The sequence below is a fragment of the Convolutriloba macropyga genome, chromosome 5 (assembly GCF_964194025.1).
Source record: "Convolutriloba macropyga chromosome 5, txConMacr16.3, whole genome shotgun sequence".
Taxonomy (NCBI): Eukaryota; Metazoa; Xenacoelomorpha; order Acoela; family Convolutidae; genus Convolutriloba; species Convolutriloba macropyga.
In genome coordinates, this window is record NC_134472.1 from 58,133,693 (window position 1) to 58,155,032 (window position 21,340).

Below are 21,340 nucleotides of genomic sequence, written 5' to 3' on the forward strand. Positions count from 1 at the left end.
AATAATGCTAAACAGATTAATTTTGGTTGCATTAGGAAGAAAGGAGGTAATGTAATTACTGAGACTGACTTACAAATCAGGAAGATAAGTTTATGATTGGTTAATGTTGAAAAAAAATTCCGAAAAATGATTTTCAAAGTCTTAATATCCATTAGTTGTCCATTTAAAGCACAAGATAGGTTCACTTAATGCTCATTACGAAACCTATTGCACTTTTAGTCAATGATTCTATGCCATAGGACTCCAAAATTTTTGTAAAACCTAAATAGAAAGTCAAAATTTCAATTAAAATTTCGAAAACTCAGAGGAGAAGCAAAAAATAAACATGAGCGATTCCTTGAAAACGATATTTTTATCATTGGGCATCATTTGACTGCTAATGATTTTTGTCATTAACTGAACCTCGATATGAAATGTGACTAGTCTCAGAGTGACTAAAAAACAAAAAAGATAGAAAAAGTTTTCTAAAAAAACAGCACTTGAATTGAATTCGAATTTTTTTTGATTGCTAACTTCGTTAACAGACCAGAACTAGCATTTTTATCGTCCTTCATTTATTAGTAACACAAAATTGTTGCGTATTGTAGCCTGAAATATAATTTTGAATTAATATTTTTTAAAAGAAAAAAATCTAAATTTACACTATATTACATTGAAAGTGAACAAAATCATGCAAATATCCCGAGTTCACACAAAATTTAAACCTCGATAACTCCTCGAAAATTACGAAATTCAAAAAAATGTTTTTAATTTCGAATTCTACGCTGGAGGAGCTTTTTAATGATACCATTAAAATTTCTCTACGATGAATATATCGATCGGCCAAAATTGACTGAACAAAAAAACCCAATTGAGTATATAGTTCCTACCCCCACAAGTGGGGTTGGAACAAAAAACAAATATTTTCGTTTTGAACCACAATTTTCTCGGGGCGTTCCTGGTGTAATTGGAGCCTTTTCAAAACCTTTTTGACATCACAATTGTTTTAAATTGTGAAATGAGCACTCGATTTAACTCATAAAACGAGAGGACAAAATTTTCCACAAAACCAATGAAAAAACAGCCTAATCTGTATTGTATTGAGTAAATCATGGGTCACTATAATGGGCTTTTTCAAGATCGGACTTTTCATAAACACGAACGAGTCGAAGTCTGGGTCATAATCTTTTTCTGTCTCCCCGAGTTTTGTCATAATTTTAGCGAGCCAACGTGTGGATTATATCCCATTTTGGTTTGGACGGATATTTCATCAGGACTCTTGAACAAGTGACTCATGAACTTGCCACCCGCGATACCTTGAGCGAGCAAAAGTCTGGATCATAAGTAATTTCAGCCTGATTGTTTTTTTTTCATAAGAAAAAAATGGACTGCATTGGTTTTTCATCGCCCATTCGAACGGGGACCCCAACCTGGGTAGCTGTTCATTCAACGCGCTTATTGTTGTAACTGATTTTTAGGACATGTAATCAATCCTGAAGTTCAGTCTTTCACATATGACATGATAAACAATGGGCAGATGGTACAAATCGAGTGGATATTGCAAGAAGTTCCATCTACAGTGCAATTGTATACGCAGATTGCGTATAATGACAAAAACTCTGGCCTTTTAATTCACAAACCAAACGAAACGGAATTTTACGTTTTGAAAAATTTGTTGCCGGGGACAATTTATTCTATTGACATTCTACCAATGGCCAGTATACTCACAGGAAATTTCTTCTACTATCTGATTTTGGGTTCTATTGTGGTGTTGGTAGAAAAAGACTGTTCCAATGAACGCGGAGGATTCACTTAAAAAAGAACAGTGAATATCCAACAAACTGAATCCAAACTAAATCAGTGATTTTGGAATTCTATCGTGCAAGATCTGATAAGATGCGGACCAAAAATCTTTATCCCTTAAGACCTTATCTGGTCTTACACGATAAAAATTCTGCCATCCGTGAACTTTAATCGTGTAAGATCTGATGAGATTTTTATCAAATATTCTAAGATGATAATTCAACTTTACTTAATTGTTATCTTAAAAGATCTCATAAGTATCTTATCAGATCTTACACGATAAAAATTTACATGGTACAGACTTTTTATCGTGTATGATCTGATAAGAAATGTTTTAATGATTTCAATATTTGCGTATAACGTAGACAAATTCGATTGAAAGTAGGAAACGTAATCGGCCAACAACCAATTAGGAAAAAAAAACGTTTGCGGATTCTTTTTTGGTGGCCGTTTTACTCTGAGTCTCAACTAGGCACTCTGGCTTAACTTAGCAGTCCAGGATAGTTTTGGTCTTTGGTTTGATAATCACCGCTACAGAAAAAAGCTCTTGACAATCGAATATCAAGTTGAACAATATCTAATAATTCTCAATATAAATTATAAGATAATTTTTCTTTTTGTTGCTGGCACTTAAGTGTTGCATGCTGTAGCTCTTTGGCTACTGTTGAAAGCAACTCTGAAAAGGCTTAAATTTGCAGAACATACCATACTTAAAATTTTGTTATTGTATAAGATCTTATAAAAATATGATCAAAAAGATGAGTCATAGTTTTCCGAATGTTTATTTCAAAGATCTAATAAGCTCCTGAACATTTTTTGTCAGACAGAAATTTTATCGTGCAAAATTTTATAATGCGGAGTTTTATCTTGTAAGATGTCACAAAAGTAAATTTTTATCGTGCAAGATCTTATGCCCTAAATAAATGTCTTACAAAGTCTTAGGCGTGAACGCTTAATCTTGTAAGTATTTTTAAGACACTTTTGTGTGAAATTTGGAATATCTTACACAATAAAATTCTCGAAAATCTCTGGTATATTTAATTGAAGGCAGTGTAATAGAAAGACGGACCTTAACATAATCATCTTAAACTATTACTTTCTTTAACCTTTTTTGAGTTTACGGCACTGGTATATAATTTTTTTGAAAAAATATAACTAACCAAAGGGAAGATTATACTTCAGAAGCGTCACTTTTCAAAATTGGGTATTATTATCATATTTGCAAAATAGAGAAAATAAAAATTTTTTGCGCAAAAAAAAACAGGATAAATGCATTTAAACAGAAACAAAATAGAAAAAAATCACGGAAAAATCTCTACTGTGGCATTTTCAGTGGAAGGAATCTTGATAGTCATGATAAGAAACGTCGTGAAACTTTTGAAATCTTGCCAAGATCTTGCAATATAACATGGCAAAAAATATCATCATATATGCGAACTTGTATGGTCTCTGTATGAATATCAAGAAAAAACATCTTAGATTCATACAAAGACCATACAAGTTTGTATATATGTTGATATTTTTTGCCATGTAATATTGCAAGATCTTGGCAAGATTTCAAATATTTTATAACGTTTCTTATCATGATGTAGATTAAAAAAAATTCTTCTTAGTTATTTTCAGGAAAGAAAAACATTGGCATGATATGACACATCAAGAAATAAAAATTCAATAGCAACAAATATAGCATGAAATTGGTATAATATACAAGAATCAAGATTTTTCAAGAATTGGCCAGAATTTTTGCGCAAAACATAAGTTGTCCGTACAAATATAAAGAAAATTTTTAACTGTTATTTACCGAAATTAGCCAAGAAGATGTTTAACAAATGTTAATTAAAGCCGGTCTGAGTTTTAAACACGCAGAGCTTTCACATTTATAATTACTCATTAACAGGACAAATGACAGATTAGATCTTACACAATAGCGTTTTTTGTTTATAAGAAATCTTTTCTTCGTAAATGGATCTCAAGTAATTAATAAAGATAATCAAAAATCAAGTTTTAGACCAATCTAAGCCTTGTTTTGAGATTATTCTCTTAACACTTGAAGTTTTAGTTACTGCTGTGTATTGTTCTTCATAGCAATTCCTTGAGTATTAAAAAATCACTCAAGTCACCAGAGCAATATAATACAATTTATGTACAACCAGAGGTGAAAGAAGCTATATACACAGTTATATACACAGTAAGAGAAGTTTTAGTTTAAAAAATTGAGTTTGAGAAGTTCCGATTAAGATTTAAAGTTCTATATAACTGTAGTAGAAGACTTCCTCTGCCTCGGATGCACTCAGCCATTTCAAGTACCATGGAGGACTTCTGCTGGCTGAACTTGACGTACAAACGCTATTGGATCGTTTTCTTGGCTAGCCTCGTGGAAATTGTTTAAAATGAGTGTGATAGTTTCTTCAGGTAAGTATGATAAATTACAACAAAACAAATAAATTAAAATTGAATGGGAAAGCTTTAAATGCTCGATGGGCGTGGGTGGGATTCGAACCCACGCGTCTTGATGTTCTGTTTCTTCGAGGTGATAGTTCACTGCACTAAGTTGACTTATTTTTCTGCAAGATTTTCGTTTCAAAGCTTTGTTCTTTCAATGTTTAAGTCGTTGCAAGTTTAAAACGGAGATCGACAAACTGACTTGAACGGTTTCGAACCGAAGCTCCCAGTTGTGCTGTTTTTTTAGCGGTCCGCGCTAAGTGTCATGTATGATGTTAAAAAAATTCAGCTTTCATTCAAATATGTTGCTGTCCGCTCGATTCAATTATAGATAGGGCTTAGATTGGTGTCCCTGATTTCAAATAGTCCTGCTTCGTTGTCGAGAAAGAAAAGACTGAGGAGGGAAAAAAAGAACGATTATGATTAATGAAGAGAGGGAGAAACAGAATAAACAAAAGCGTTGTTTCTGACTGGAAAAACGCATTAACATAAAAGTGACAGAATTAAGAAATTGATCAATAAAAGTGCTACGCTAACCTAAACCATAAAACCACTGAATCCAAACCACGCGCAGCACAATAGTTAATGTTTTTGTTTAATCTCAAAGACGTTTTCCTTTTAAATCAGTGGAGTGTTGAGTGAAAAAGTAAAATAGTTTTCAATAAAGTAGAAATGAGAGGCTTCGAAAGAAGGCGTAAGTGTTGGTCAGTAAATAAGCATAGAGATATTGATGACAGCTGTGATCTGTTCAGCCCCGAATTGACTAGGCGAGCGGCTGGCCAAACAGATGAAGACAATTGAATGAGATGGTCACAGAATGGCAAAGACTGAGTTGTATTTGGCCCCGAATTGACTTAGCGAGTGGCTGGCCGAATGCATTTAACACGTCTGATGGTTCTGTTGTTTTTCATATTGTTAATATAGCAGGAAAAAATTAATTATAATAAGGAAAGTTGGAGGCAACTGAGCTGGATTCGAACCCGGGTCGGAGAAAGAAATGTTCATTCTTTCGTTGAAGTTCCACGCGCTGTTGGTAACTGCGCCATTTTCCTCTTTTTCAAGACGTTAAAAATTTGATGCAGTTTATTGGATGGAGGAAACGCCTCAATAAAATAAATGTAAAGTTGCTGGAGTTGGACTCGAACCGTAGGAGTGTTTACATCATTAATCCTTTTTTTGTGCTCTTCGCAACTGTGCCACTCGACAGCAACTTTTGGTTATTCGACTGCCAGTTTTTCATTTGCACTATCTGTAGATTTGTTTTCCTGTTTTTTGTTGTATTTTCCCCCTGTTTCCTTAGTTTTCCTCTCTTAGTTTTTGTTTTTCTTTAGTCATTGATCCCATTTCTGTTGTTTGAAAGATGAAGATCTTTTATATTGAATTTCCAAGATTAAACTGGGATTGATCCTCCTTTTGTTTAGTCGGTAACTATTCTGAGCAGTCATCTTAGCCACTAGTCTATTGCGTATGCGGCCGTGAAATTCAGTAATTTAGATGATCAAGAGTGCTTTTGCAAGAGTTGAGCGGGCACTGTCGTTTCTTACATATCAGCTCTGATACAGACAGTAAGTTGTTTTTGATTGCCCTTTGAATATACCTGTTGGCCAGTTCAATCTGCATTTCTCTGACTGGCTTCATGTTTGCCTCTTCGTGGAGGTTTTGAGTCTGATACCATCTTGGTTTTCGAAGGCAAATTCGTAGGGCTCGGTTTTGAACGTTTTGTATTTTATTGATAAGGGCATGCGATTGATCCAGCCAGCAAGCATTTGAGTACAGAAAGAGTGGTCTGATCCAAGATTTGTAAACCAAAATTAGGCTTTCTTCGTTAACGTTTAGGTTACTAAGCTTCCAGAGTTGAAATAGCCTGCTGTTCGCTCTTCGTATTAAATCTTTGCAATGTTCATTCCATTTGAGGTTTGGAGTAAGAATGATACCCAAAAATTTTATCGATTGGGTCTTCTGAATGGTAATTCCTTTAAAGTTGAGCTCTAGATAAGATTCTTTCTTTGAGGGGTTTTTAAAGATCAGGTAATGCGTTTTATTTGGGTTAATTTTGATTTTCAATGAGTCGCACCAATTAATTAGACTATTCAGTGATGATTGGAGATGTTTTTCGATTAATTTTGGGGATCGTGACCTATAGTAGAGGGCAAAGTCGTCAGCGAACTGTGAGGTCTGGGCTTTTATTTGCGGCAAACCACTGACGTAAATGAGAAAGAGAATGGGAGCAATTACGCTCCCTTGAGGTACTCCAGTTGTCGGGCTGAAACTATCACTGACAGTGGAGTTTATCTTCACAAAGACATTCCTTTGCGACAAGAATGAATTTATCCATCTTATGACCGAATTCTTTAGCCCTATCGAAATTAATTTGTGCACGAGTCCTAGGCGCCATACAGCATCGAACGCTTTTTCGACATCCAAGCAAACGAAACCAACCATCTCGGACCACTGAAAGGCTTCACTGACGTGCTGAGTGAGTTTAATGAGGTTGTCTGTTGTGCAGCGGTGTTTCCTGTAAGCACTCTGAGTCTCGCCGAATATATTTTGGCTTTCACAATATTCCATAACAATATTTTTTACAACAGTTTCACATATTTTGGCTATGTAGTTTGTAAGACTAATGGGTCGGTAGTTTTCAGCGTTCGATCGGTCTTTGTCTTGTTTTGGTATCATTTTTATCTGGGATTCTTTCCAGTTAAATGGAACAAAGGAGTTGTTTAAGGAGCTAGATATGAGGAGACAGGCAAGGGCTTTAACATTCTTGGGTAATTCTTCAAGGATTTTGTAGCAGATTTTGTTCGGCCCAGTGCATGTTTTTCTCGTCTCTTTCAAGATTTCATCAAATTCTTTTGTTGTAACCACAATGCCCAGTTGTTCAGTATGTTCATTTGTATTTATTATTGCTTCTGTTTCGTTTTCAATATTGTCGCAGAGTTCAGAAATTATTGATGAGTCCGTTTCGTGATTTTTCATTGTGTCCTGTAGCAGCTGTTTAAAAATTTCACTTTTCTCCTTGTCGGTGACCGCCACACAATTTTTATAGAATAATTTTGGGTATTCTGTTGTTTTTTTTGGGCTCGTTTTTATAAGTTAGTTCTTTTAGTGCTTTCCAGAAGCCTTTGCTACCCTTATCACATGCACTTTCCAAGACCTTTGCTCTTTTTCTGTCTTCTGATCGCATCATTGATCGTTTAATTTCTTTCTGTAGGTAATTTATCTCCGTTCTTAAAGAGGTATAGTGATCGCCATTTGCTATTTTGAGCTCTCTTCGCCTTTTTCTCCTCATTTTAATCAAATTTTGCGTCTCAACACTGTAGGGGAGCTCTTTCTTTTTAATGCAGGAGTCTTCCAGAGATTTGTGTAATAACTCAATTAAACTGGTGCTAAATTTATTTAATTCATTCTTTTTTGGATACTTCACAGGCCAGAGATTTGATGATCTGTGAAATTTTCTTGCATGTTCTCTAAACTTTCTGTAGTTGATTTTTGGTTTTAGTTGAAAAACTTCACCTTTTCTCAGGTTCAGGGCCGTAATTGTAACTTTGTGATCGCTGCCTAAATCTTCTGATACTTGAAAGTTGTTAAAATGCGCAAAAAGTGAGTTATCGCAAAAGTGCAGATCTAACATATTTTTGCATTTTCCATCAAACGACTGATAGGTGTGATAACCGTTGTTCAGCAGTTTAAAAGTGCCCTCGTCAATAATATATAGGAGTTTTTCCCCATTTTCAGAATCGTAGGAGCAGTGTAGTTCATGGTGGGGAGCATTGAAGTCGCCACATATGAAGACATTTTTCAACTTTCCTGAAAATATTTTATCGGTCGAGAGTAGCTTTCCAGGGGAATTGTAAGCAGTTATTATCCAAAAATTATCGAAAGAGGGCAACTTAAGGCAAATTTTAGGTATTTCTAGTGTTCTTCCATTGCTATCAGTTTCTTTTTCTACTGGTTCTATTCTTTTGATAACAATGCTGTTCTTCACTAAGATAGCAGAGCCATGATGACCGTTGTTGAAGGTTTCCGATGCAACAATGTAGTTGTTGAGGGAGGTTGTTTTTTTCCAGTTCTTAACTTCATTTACACAAATTACATCTATTTCTTCTTCTGTTGAAAACAAAATCAGATCACTTATTTTGTTGTTTAGTCCGCGACAGTTCCATTGCAAAATCTTGAGCTTATCCATTTTGCGAAAAGTTTTGGCTGTTTGGTAAATTGTTTGTTTGAATTGAAATAACAGGAGTTGTATTTGCGCTTTTTATGCTGTCATGTATTCTCTGGCCATCAATTTTTTCATTGAAGATACCTGAGGCGCTGTTAGAGACAATATTTATTATGTCACTGTAGGACATAGTGTTAAGAACTGTTCGTATCTTGCTCAGGACTTCAGCTACTAGAACAGCAGTTTTTTCAGTTGATGGCGTTAAGTCAGTCTTTGATCGAGAGGTCTGTTTATTAGTTACGGCTGAGAATTTGTTCTCATTTATCTTTTTTGAGGCCTCTGCTAACTTATGCTGATATGCTGGACAGCCTCGATAAACTGTAGCATGAGCACCACCACAGTTTGAGCATTTGGCATTTTCTTTTGCAACATTGCATTCTTTTACACTATGATCTTGCGAGCAGCGAAGACATCGAATTGCATTAGTGCAATCCCTTGCTGAGTGGCCAAATTTCTGGCATTTGAAACATTGCATAACATGTGGTGGTTCGCGGCTTGCTTCACATCGGTATAGCTGCCAGCCTATTTTGAAGCCATGTTTTTGAGCTGCGTTGACTTGATTGTTGGATTCCGTGATCACGCGTATTAATTTTGTTGGCTGGCCCGTTGCTCGACTTGTTATTCGTGAAACTTTGGTGACGTTCATTGCGTTGTTATTTAAAAGTTCTTCCTTTACCTCATTTTCAGTAATGCTGTGGTGAACATTTACAATGACGAAACTTGGTTTAGTTTGAGGCTTGGGAAGTGTATTCCTGGCGTTCACTTTGGCATTTGGAAAGGCCTGATTTAGGTTTAGTGACAGCATCAAGCATTCTCTTGAAGTGAGGTCCTCTGGCTGAATAAAGAAGTCGGTATTGTTCCTCAGTTCTCTTATTTGCTTGATCTTGACGGCTGGAAACTTCGACCTGATTGCTTTTGCAAACTGAATTTGTATTGGTCTTGGGTCAATTGAAACAATCATTGGTCTTACGTTGTTGATGGGAGTTGGCACTTTTCTGAAGCGTTTTCTTTTATTCCTTACTTCAGTAAAATCGCTTTCGTCTTGCGTTGATTCTTCTGCCGTCATTCTGGCTTCAGATAAAAGCCTTTCAATTTGGCTCATTTTAAAACTCAGCCTCAAAGAGGCTCTGACTTCTCGAAAAATTTTCTAATAAGACTTTGAAGATGAGGGATAAGACTGAGCAAAAAGTAAAGACTTTTGAGCTTAAGACTCTTGAAGGTGAGAATAAAACTGGAAGAAAAGTAAAAGAAAAGTCGGGATTAAGAAGAAAAGTCAGGATTTTAAATCTTAAGCAAGTTACAAAGCTAAAGCTAAGGAGGAAAGGGATTTAAAGGAAATTTTGAAAAGTAAAATTAGGAGAAAAAGGTAAAAGAAAAAGCCAGGATTTTAAATCTTAGTGAAAAAGCAGCTTTTAGTGAAAAATCTCTTTTTATAAAAGACTCACTCCCAAAGGACTTTCCTGCACAAAGTGGAGTACTTGCTTGTGGCTTTCCTATCACACTTTGAGGTACTGATCCGAAAGTGACATTAATAGCGTTTTGATCATCATTAGGCTTTGATCATCAGTATTAAAAAATCACTCAAGGTTCACCTACTGTAGCAATTTATTGCACGAAATATGCAGTTGAGGGGCTCAAACTCAAACGCTATGATAAATAACCCGGTAATGACCAAAATGTATTTTAAAATACAGGTATTGGTAAAAAACGAAATTAGGAACAAAATTGCCTCACATTGATATCTACAGTTTTTTGCTGATTAGACTCATAATTGTTTGACCAATTAGAAGCAATTCACCAGGTTAGGTTCAATAGTAAATGGTTAGGTTCAATAAACCAGGTTATGTTCGAGAAATTTATGTTCAAATATTATATGCCTATTTCACAATACAAAAATGTCAAAGGATTTTGAGATCGATCGGATGTTTGTTCGTCTACGTACACCGGAAACGTTCAATTACTTGTTGATAGTTTACGCAGATTGATAATCTAGGCAGTTTAGGCTACAATTTTTAGAAAACAAATATAAAACTATCATATCGCGAGACAGAATACTATTATAAACATAGCGGAGATAGGATACAAAATTACTAGTGATAAGCAATGTTATCTATCAACTGTCAGGAAATTTAGAATCGGTTTTTTCTCAATAATAGGCAAGTGAAAATTGAATTTTGTGAAAAATTCTTCTACGACCCCGTTTTAATTGGATGACCAAGAAAATAGCACATCTTTTTTGTTCTACATCCTAAAAAGATCCGTCTTCAAAAAAATTAAATTATTCAAACATCTCTGCTATCTCCTTTCATTTTGGATCCCAGATTTGCTTATTTATGTGTCATTTTTTCGTCAAAAATTGAAGCGAGGTCTGTCGGTTCTGAAAGTAGAAGAAATTTTCTTACAGATCAATCCCAGCTCATCAGAGGTGAACCCAAAATATTCGAGGTTGTAACGGATTTTTCTGATGGCGTGTACTTAACTGACCAGGATATTACTGCAGAGTGGTTCTCTTTTAACATCGCTTTCAACGGCTCCTGTGACTCTATAACATTTCAATTGTCAAACTTAAATTACCATCGAACAGTCGAGAAAATTTGTCCTGGAGCAGTGCTTGAAAAAATGCTCTTCGATGATCTGCAATCAAATACACAATATATGGTTCGAGTTGAAGTTTTTCTAAAAAGCGTCAGTGGCCAAATAGAACTTTATGTACAAACACGACCAGTTTCTTTGAAGTACATTGAACAAATCTTCGACACTGACGGAAATATAAAAGTATACTTATCAACTGAAGATGAGACAACCAGGCAATACTTGAGCTACGAAATAATCGGAACCAACGATATTTTTCTAAGGAATCGATATCAAGAAATCACCTCTAAAGAGTTCACAATAATCGTGGAAAACAAGTACTGCAGTGGAACATTGGAAGTTTGGATTGATGGCTTTCTGGCTGGAGATAAAACCACAGTCCGATTAGAATGTCCTGTCAAGATTGATGATTTATTGGTATCTCAAACGTCAGGCTCCGACGATATACCAGCACTTAAATTTGATATGCATGACAGTGAGGACATACTTGAAGTTGAATTTGAATTGAATCCGGACACCGACACTGATTACAGCAGAAAATGCCCATATCCCTTCTCCGATTGTACTCTATTCCACGTGGTTCCGGGCAAGATTATCCACTTCACTGCGAGACCTAGATCCAGATTAGATCAAAAATTGGGAAAACAATGGATTGGAAATTTTTCAGTTGGAATGCTGATTGATAGCGACAGCCCTTCATTCCTAATGAGAAAAGATGGAGATGGACATAAAATAGATGCCAAAGTATTTTTCAGAGGATACGTGGACAGGTGGCAATTCAAATTAGAATTCAACTCATCAATCGAATACATCTCAGGTATTTAAACTCTTCACCCTCTCGAATATCAAACTGCATTGTCCGAATTATGAGCTCGAATTTGTAAAAAAAAGTTGTACTCGAGTTACAAGGCGGGGCGCTAGAAGTTGTCTATTAATTAACTGCTCTCAAACTAAGTTTCTAATTCCTACGTTTCTAAGACTTTTAATTTTAGTCCTTTAATTTTTTTTTTATTCTAGTCCTGCAGTCTTTTATTATGCAACTTTTCGCTTCACCGACTTTTCGTCTGACGCTTTTATTTTTTGTCCTCAAAAACGGGCTAAACAGGTAACGCCACGACAACATTAAGTGGCCTTACTAACCACTAAGTATACGATTCATCGAAACTGTTTTCAGGAGACGTAAATTCAAGATGTTAAGGGCGATTCTTGATCTTAGAGTTTGACCCCGCCCCACCAACACCACTTTCCCCGTCCAGCCCTCCGAATCTAGACCCCCTGAATACTGTGAAAGACCTGTAATGAAAGAGACCAAACATTGGTTAAAATGTGCTTCAAAATGAGCTGAATTTTAAAATTACACAATGTACTTCTAAATAAGTTGACCCAACAGAAGGAATAGGAAACGATAATACTCTAACTTTGATAATTTTGCATAGCCGGAAATTACACAACCAGCTGCCTAAAGTCGCCACTGGACATTTTTGATCAAGATCACTTCTGCAAATTGACCCTGGACTGCTCTAATCTCACGGAACTCTTCTACAATTGGACAATTATAGCTTACCACGAAGATGGCGGAACCCTGGAAATCGGGATTAAGAATAGATCCATTTCAGATGAGCTATTCTTTCCGTGGAATATCCCAGAGGATGGAACAGAGTGTGTTAAGAAAGAAATGACTGATGATCATATTCAAAAATATGAGCTGGAGTGTTCATTTCCCTTCCAACGCAAAGCGTTTCACTATTACGACAGTGCCAAAATAAAGACAAATCCTGCTTCAACTGAAATCTACGTCGTTGTAGGTAAAAATACAATCCGTTGTCTCAAACCATTTTGGATTTGCTTCTTAATGTACAGAGAAATCTAGATAAAAAGCAGCATTTTTAAGAATTGAAGCAGCAAAAAAGCAATTTTTAAGCAGCAAAAAGGCAAAAATTTTAAGAATATTATGAAAGCTCATTCTTGTTTCGCTTTTTGTCTTTTTGGCTGTAGATATGAATGCAATGCTGGAATCGGAAAGTGACAATCACGTCAAATACAGTTTTTGGGACATCCAATCCGAAAGCCTTGGCTATATACTCGAAATGCATCTGGAAACAGCTTATATGAAGCACATGAGCGAAAGTTTAGCGCTTTCACTTGAAGTTCAACTTATCTACCTACCTGTTCACACAATCGTTATACCTGATATCGGTCACAGAGTATCGGAAGGAGTGTTTCAGTCAAGATCAGCCAACTACAGAATTGATTTCACGTACTTCAACGATAATGGTGGTGTGATATACAATCAGTTCAATAAAATTGTGAGTGAGCTCGGTTGGAAGGGATTCCATGGAATGTTGATCGATATCAATGGATTCCTGACTTTGGTCAAAGAGGTTTAGTTGTTTCACTAGTGATTTTTACTCTTCTTTCAATTTTTTAAAAGTTTGTTTTCAATTGATATGAAATAGATAAAACACATTATTTTTTTCGAAGATTTTATGGAGCATGTTTGCTATTGTGTGCAAGCCTTTCATCATATTGTTAGCTGTAACTGTTTTATCTGAATTTTTTCTGGGACTGTTTTTTGGAACTTTTTTTCTGCTCACCAAAATGAATCTTCCTATTGCACCGCCCTTGTTTTCATTTAACTTCATTTTCTGTCGCGCCGCTTGCTTTTCAATCGTAACCACTCAAACAAATTAAATTAAAAGCAAAACTCATACTACATGCAATATCAATAGTGGTTCCGTTTTGCGTGTGTCACCCAGGGCAATTAATTTCTATTAAGCATTCTGAAATCGCCTTGCAGTTTTGCACCCTGTTCCCTCTGCCCGCTGACGCCTTTTCACGTGGTTCTTCTGCCTCAAAATAATTACAATATTATCAGGTGTAGGGCATCGACACCGACGCTATCGCTACGTCAATATCCGAATCATTTATACTCTGAGCGACAATCAAAAGGTGGTCTGGTGGTTGCCACCTATCTATTGGAGCTTTGGGTGGTGGTACCTGTAGAGGAATGGGGTACAACAAAATCTTATCCGACTGTGGGCTTGTGCTGAAAAAATCCGTTGTACTCGTCTTGATCCCATTCTACATCGTCGTTATTGCTTTCAATTTTGTCATTATAATAATTGTTATTTTCATAATGGCGTAAAAGGAGGGTTTTTACGACATCGAGGAGGACATAGCGCTTGTTGTCAAAAACTGATAGACAAATTTGCTTGATAGTAACTGTGCAATCTTTGGTGGTCGGAGAATACAATATCCTTGTATTCTCTGAGCGGAGGCTGTTTCCAGTGTGGAAAATTTTTAAGAAGTTGATGTGAGGAAGATTTTGTTGCGCTGCCCAGGTCACCCCAATGGCTGACAATTTCTGACACCCTAAGAGAAGAAATTGAAGGAAAATAATAGTTGCTATTATGATTACTAACCCTCTGTTTATTCATAATGCGATTTAACACCTTCCTGATGCCCACTAATTCATTTCAAATTTTCATACAGGAACCAACATTCTTGTTTTACAAGAGCATAAACTTACTTTTTGACAGAATAGAGTACAGCTACGGTTTCTAACAGAAAAAGTCAGTAAAATAACCACCGGTGAAATTGTCCTGGTTTTTAAGAACGACTCTTCCGTTTTCGGTAATGTGAGGGAAGTGATGGGACGGTTTGTTTGATATATCAAAATGGCTCAATACTGAATGTGGCTTTTGCGATAGCCCTGTATAAAGCTCTTCAATTTTAATGCATAGAAGAGACTATCCCTATTGCTGTAACGAAAGCGACACTCGAAGCTGAAACACTTTACTTTCTTATGAAATGAAAAAATGTGCTATTTAGCCAGATCTACACAACGATGGGAACCGTGGGATTGTTACAATAAATGAAGTTGGGCCCTGTGACCAAGGCTGATAAATTCTCCCCAAAAGTCATACAGCGAGTGAACTCAAATTTTGGTATTGGTCTTGGCGCATTCGCTACATCGCGTGAAATTGTTACGTTACTTCCGCGTCGTTTACATTCGCAGTTCTTACACTAACTGGATATTCCATCGGTTTTTAAAAATTCTTCTTAATTGAGACAACTTAATGCCCTTCACTTTTGATTGCAATGTATGGCGACAACCAGTTTCGTTGACAATAATGAAGTAATCTGTGAATCTTTTTGATTACCAAGCCGAGTTTTACATAGAGCTTCATCATTTTGTAGTGAACTACATATCTCTCTCCATCAAAGAACTAATGCAGGAGTATCATTAGTCAGGAAGAGGGGAGATGGTGTTGTTCTTTCAATTGGATCTGGTAATAGCTCAACCAGTTGTCTTCCACTACTTCTTTTTTGGAGGCCAGAGGAAAATTGCGTGATGCTTCCTTAGCTTTATTGGGTAGGGGGAAGATTTTTATACAGTTAATTTTATTCGTATCTAAATTCAACTATCGATGGAATTTGCAAACACGTGCTGTTAGTGCGCAATCTAGTTTCAAATATGAAACATGATAGTCCTGGAGTTTTCCGCAGTCCAGAATTTTAGACATCTTGAATGCATGTTCTAAATTACCGTTACCTTCACTGCCCGTCCGTTCTGTGTGTTATCTCACTCGCTTTGTGTTGGGAGACTTGTGTTTTTGAATTGGACTCACCAGCCTCAATGGTGAAAGGGTAGTAGCCTTTCTGTTTAAATAGCTGAAGGTTATCATCCGAAACTGTAGAAAAAATTGCCTTCATTATTTCACAACGGTCATCTGTTAAAATTACAACAAGGTTTAACGAACTATTCATCAGCTTGAAGCAGTCTAGGATTTGAACATTTTCATACTTTCTACTGATTTTTAATTTTCCATTTTGGAAGTGTCAATAAGCACACCGAATGTCATAGATATGAATTTTTCCTCGTCGATTTGTTGGACACGGATTGTTGTGGTTGGTTCACAGTTGTTGATTGCTAAGCAAATGAGAATTGGGTCATAATTTTGAATATTGTGAACTACAACAGGAATGAAATTTATATTTTGTATCGAACTACTGCAATTCGCATATGAGCATCCCATGAACTTACCACAATTGTGGCATTGGTGCAAATCAATTGTGTTCCCTGGGTCTTCCGCATCCTAAATTGTTCTTTTTCACCTATCCAACAGTGCATAGCACTAAATTTCCCCAAATTTTGTCTGTGGCCTTTGAAGAAAGGGAGCTTTTTTCTGTTGATAGACATCTCTGGCTATTTATTGTAACATTTTTTACAAAATTTCTCAGGCAAGCCGAAAAAACATCTACATAATGGAAGATTGGCTTTGTTGAGTTGTAATCGGTGACTGTTAGTGCTTAGCCGAATGGTTCCTGTATTTTCTTGAACTGTGTAAAGACTTCATCATTTGCTCCCTCGCAGGCAGACACAGGTCTTAAAAGCGACTCGAATATGAAATAATGGAACAATCCTTGTAGTAAACAAATTTGTGAAATTGTATGGGTGTTGGGTTACGACTGAAGGCTTAGGAAAGACAGCAGATACCCTTTTGCATCAGCTCTTGAGATGTAGGTTGTAACTTTCAGGAATTTCTAGACATATCCAAAAGCGGTTTTGACAAATTTCATAGGAGAATCTATTATCAAGTCCTCGCACGTAGCAAACAACTTTCAAAAAACTTGTAATGATAACGTAGTTGTGATGGTCAGAGTCATACAACCAAAGCAAAACATAGCATAATCTGAATTTTAGGAGAAAATTCGCTGAGGGAAAAACTGGCCGCTATCGTAGCCAAACAGATTTACCTGAGTTAAGTTGAATTTTTCAAGTTGAGGAATGTCTACAAAGCACATGAGAATAGAAAAATTGCCTGAATGTTATTTAAGTCCCTGTTCGTTGCATGTAGTTGGAAAATTTTTGTCGTTTTGATAATTTCAATCAGTTCTTTCCAGATTTATTTGATGATTCATATGATAAAGAGCCACACAACATTACTTGAAGCACTCTCGGTCTTCAGGATTTGTAACGTTGAGCAGCCCTCTAAAATTGGCTTTTTTGGAACGCAATTTATAGATGAACCATGAATTGGTCTGAATTGGAGTTTTACGGCGAACTTTTTCAAGTCTCCAACCACTTCCAACGATTTGAATGTTGCTAATAAGCTTTCCATCTTTTCCAACAAATGCCAATACGCTTCATCCGGCAGCCCGTTTGCGTAGACTGGAGTAATCAGACAGTTTGCTTATATCTCAATACGATCATCCTCTGGGAGAACTGGCTCATCATACAGAACTTTGATAAGCCGCATTTTTCCCACACCTGAACCTTTTGAGGCCACTGGGACAACTGCTCATTAAAAAGAGTGTCTATTTTGTTTTATTGTATCAGCATGAAATTTTCAAGATCACTGCAATCTTCGACCTCTTTTGACTCAACCGTTCTCAGCACGCCCCTGAATGCAGTTGACCCTGGATGGTCAAGTTATGAACTCAAATCATATATTGAGCGTATAGAACGCTATCGTTGGTTCCGAGAAAGCAGCTTTGATAGCTATTGGTGTTCTGTTGGTGGGCAGTTTTCATGTGCTATTGTGCAAAGAAATTTTTAGTCAAGTATACTGACATAATGAGCATCGATATATAGGTAGACCAATCTCATCAGGATTGAACTTATGATTTTGAATAGAGCTTGTTTCTTTTGCTTTTAGAATCGAATTGCAATAAAGACTGTGGAAACAACCCATTTTTGAAATGTCTAACTTTACTAATTGTCTAACTATTTTTTATTGTCAAACTAAAACAGTGTTTAAATTGAGTAGAAACTGTTAAGTTTTAGAAACGAGAGAACATGAATTGGCTTCTTGGGTTAATGGTATTAGAAATTACAGAACTGCTAGGTGCCATTTTTGAATTTTTTGAAATGCTGTATTCTGACCGTTTGGTTTTGATGGTACATTTTGGATCAAAATTTTTGCTTGCTTTACACAGGATTTTTGATTTTAAATTTTTAACATTTAAATCCGAGAGAAATCTGAGATGTGCGCAACAGACCAGGTAAAACGAGATCAGGTGGTAACTTTTCTCCGAAAAATATTGCAAGACAGTTACTGAATATGGTTTCTTTACACAAAATCACACAAGATGGTGCCAACGATTTGTTCAATGAAACCTGTTGTTGGAGACACTCTAGGTTGAAAAGCATCAAGAGCTAAATTGATCCCAACTTCAACATTGGTTTGTTTGTGTCAAAACAATTGAACTAGCATCAACAGAAAAAATGGTTTTTGTTTCAAATAAGTCATCAATTGAAAATAACTTGACAGATGCATGAAAGTTACACCTGATTTTTTAGCCGGCCGTTTTTGCTGACAGCTATTTGAAAATGTTTTTATGCCATGCAAACCGGGACTAAAAACTGAAGTGGAAAACCTGCTATCATCTTTCTTTGGGGTACATCAATTGAAATTAATTAATAAAAGCCAGTTGTTAAAGAAACATAAATTACCATGTCGTCAAACCCGATGAAGGAGCCGTTTTTCGACAACAACTCTTGAGAGCAAAACTGTCAAGCATAACGTCTTCATTAAGATGCGCCAAAAAAGTGTTTAAAACGTTTTTCACTATTGAGAATATAGCGAATTTGTTGGTAATTAGCGCTTGATTAATGACTATTTATCTCATTGTTGGGTACTCCAAGAACAACAGGTGTGATAAACAACTTTGTACTTCGCTCAGTGTTGATACCAGTACAACAGTTCTTTTTATATTTTTTATCCTTTAAACTGTCATTTTCGAGGGTCGATTGTCAGGAGTCAAGAACTGAAAAACCGCAAAAATTCCAATTTTTAAACAGAATTTGTACGTTCTATTCAACAGCAAAATCTTTTTGTAGAATGTTATGTTCAACGTTAAACACATATTCGTAGTGCTTTTTGAGACTTTGATTTTTATCCATATTGATAATACTTCTGGCTACATGAACATAATGGGTACATTTCTAACTGGTTTTTGTTTTTGATTATAATCTGTTTATGAAGAATTAAATTTTCCGAAAAACTTTGAAAAGCGAGGCGAATTTAATGCTCTCTCTCTCTCTCTCTCTCTCTCTCTCTCTCTCTCTCTCTCTCTCTCTCTCTCTCTCTCTCTATTCCTTTATCTCTCTCTCACACAAACATAAGTAAACCAAAAGATTACCAAAATCTTTACAAAAGAATAAGGGAGATAACAATGCTGTCAGTTTTCAAAATTTTCCTATAGTATAGTGTCCGATTTTGATTTTTTCGGTGCACTACTGGCTCTTGGGGTTAAAAGGTTGTTTGTGTTTGGAGTGACTGTCAAACCTCCCGTATCTTTGGTCTTTTGGGTGATTCGGAGATTGCTCCTGATAGCATTGAAGCGTCGGGGTGTTTCTGTCTGTTTTATCAATTCCAAAATTCCAAGGAACGTGCTGAATACTCAATGAATCGAATGATGATGGACTCTTCGTCTGTTGTCGTTGTTGTAGTAGCATTTGAGGAGCTCACCTGGGTTGCTTACAGTCTGCGTCCCAGTGAGCTTGTTGGCAACGTGGCTGATAATTGGAATACCCAAAGGCTAGCCAATTTGTCCCGGTCATCCTGAGCTCCCAGTTCTTTTTTTCATATAGTAGCGGACACATTAACAATCATACTGGAAGAAGATTTGCTTTGTGTCGTCTGATAATATTTCTAGGTCCTGTGGCTCACAAGAATGCAGTTTAGAGGAGGCAATAGTCCACCACAAGTCATAATACTAGCATGCACCGATAAATGTTTCCCAGTAGACTGGCTACGAACTCGATATTTGATGTTAAGATAGTGAATCGGTCTGAAGTAACCCAATTTTTGTGAGCAAAGAAATATACTGTTGAGAAAAACAACTTAATTTTCATACATTGTCTGATAAAATAAAGTTCTTTGCCACGACTCTTCAGAATCGCATAAAGAGTAAAAAGACATTTTGAACCTTAAAACTAAAAACTAAAAATTTTCAATTTTTTTTGCAAGACTTTGTTCATCTGGGATAAAATCGAAAATAAACTAAAACAAAATTAGTGGTATGGTTAAATGTTCTTTTAGTGTTCGAAACCATTGAAATAAAATGTTTAAAATGTTCGAAACCATTGAGATAAAGTACACAATTTAACAGTTCAACTGTCTGAGCACACCACAAAGAAGCGGAATACGATTCAAACACTAAATTCTGAAAATGCTCCAATGTATTATTATAGATTATTATAGATAGTTTTACATGTTTCTTATCATTAAGGGCTGATCTCGGACTCAAATTCCCATATAGTAACGTTAATGTGACAAGTGATCTATTGCAATTGTTTTCCATTAGCTACAACCTTAAACATTTTCATTTTCAAGGCAATAAACACATTCAAGTACACCTCCAGCGTATTTCATGCTGTATTGTGCACTTGGAAACCTGCTTTCAAAAAAAACTATAAGGAAAATAATTTAATAGTCCCGGCGTCATTTGATTTTGATTATTTCTTCACTGTGGTCATATCAATTTAAATTTAAAGTTGTTGGAAAAAGAATAGAGTTTATTATGTGTTTTAGTGCATCAAAAACTTCTGAGTTATGTGTATGTTATTTTGATATATCGAAGACTGAGGAAAAATGGTTAATCAGGGCTACCTCAAAAATAAATAAAAAAATACTGTAAGTTACGTGTCTCTCAAACCTATTTAATATTTTCGAAGAAAATGATTTCCACAACAAACATCCTTAAATACAAACCAACGCATTATACTTATTAAGAAAGCGTCAAAAATTAGGGAAACGTTCCCAGTCTATTACACTACAACCAAGACAAAGAATACGGACGCTCCTTCTCCTGCATTAAATCCAGAGCTGGTTCGACATAAAACAGCTGGCCGAAGAAATGTTTGAGCGTTTTCCAGGTCACTTTAAACACTTTCAGAAGCAGTTTAGTTTCTTTGTTACAAATGAAACATTAATGTGATAAGCTTGAACAATTTTGCAGCGTGTTTTTTTTATAATTGATATTTTTGTCAGTAATCGACAATTAAGCACAACCACCACTTTCACATTTTATTAGACTCAACCCGTGATGCTCTTAACGCAAGTAAACGATAAAAATTATTCTGCGCCTTGTTTGTTCACAACATTTCGACATTTGTTTTCACTAGCACCAGACTTAGAGGGAAAGATGACCGGTTTAGGAAACTGAAACTAGCAGTTGACTTCAATATGGAAAATGGTCAGCAAAATGACTCTGCGAATATCAGTACTATTGCTATTGCTGCCGCTGCTCCACCCACACCAAAACGTCAATTAAAACCTGCAAATCTGAAAT

The 21,340-nt window shown here is 36.0% G+C and overlaps 1 protein-coding gene across 1 annotated transcript in view; it reads left to right on the forward strand.

Annotated features, from left to right (window-relative positions):
• Positions 1–4,172: 4,172 nt before the first annotated feature.
• The window catches only part of LOC142340432 (uncharacterized), a 42,137-nt gene continuing 24,969 nt past the window's right edge, over positions 4,173–21,340 (forward strand). Inside the window, exons 1-4 of the mRNA XM_075391007.1 lie at positions 4,173–4,194; positions 10,851–11,855; positions 12,475–12,843; positions 13,034–13,419. Coding sequence (XP_075247122.1) covers positions 4,173–4,194; positions 10,851–11,855; positions 12,475–12,843; positions 13,034–13,419 — 1,782 coding nt within the window. The remainder of the gene's footprint in view (positions 4,195–10,850; positions 11,856–12,474; positions 12,844–13,033; positions 13,420–21,340) is intronic.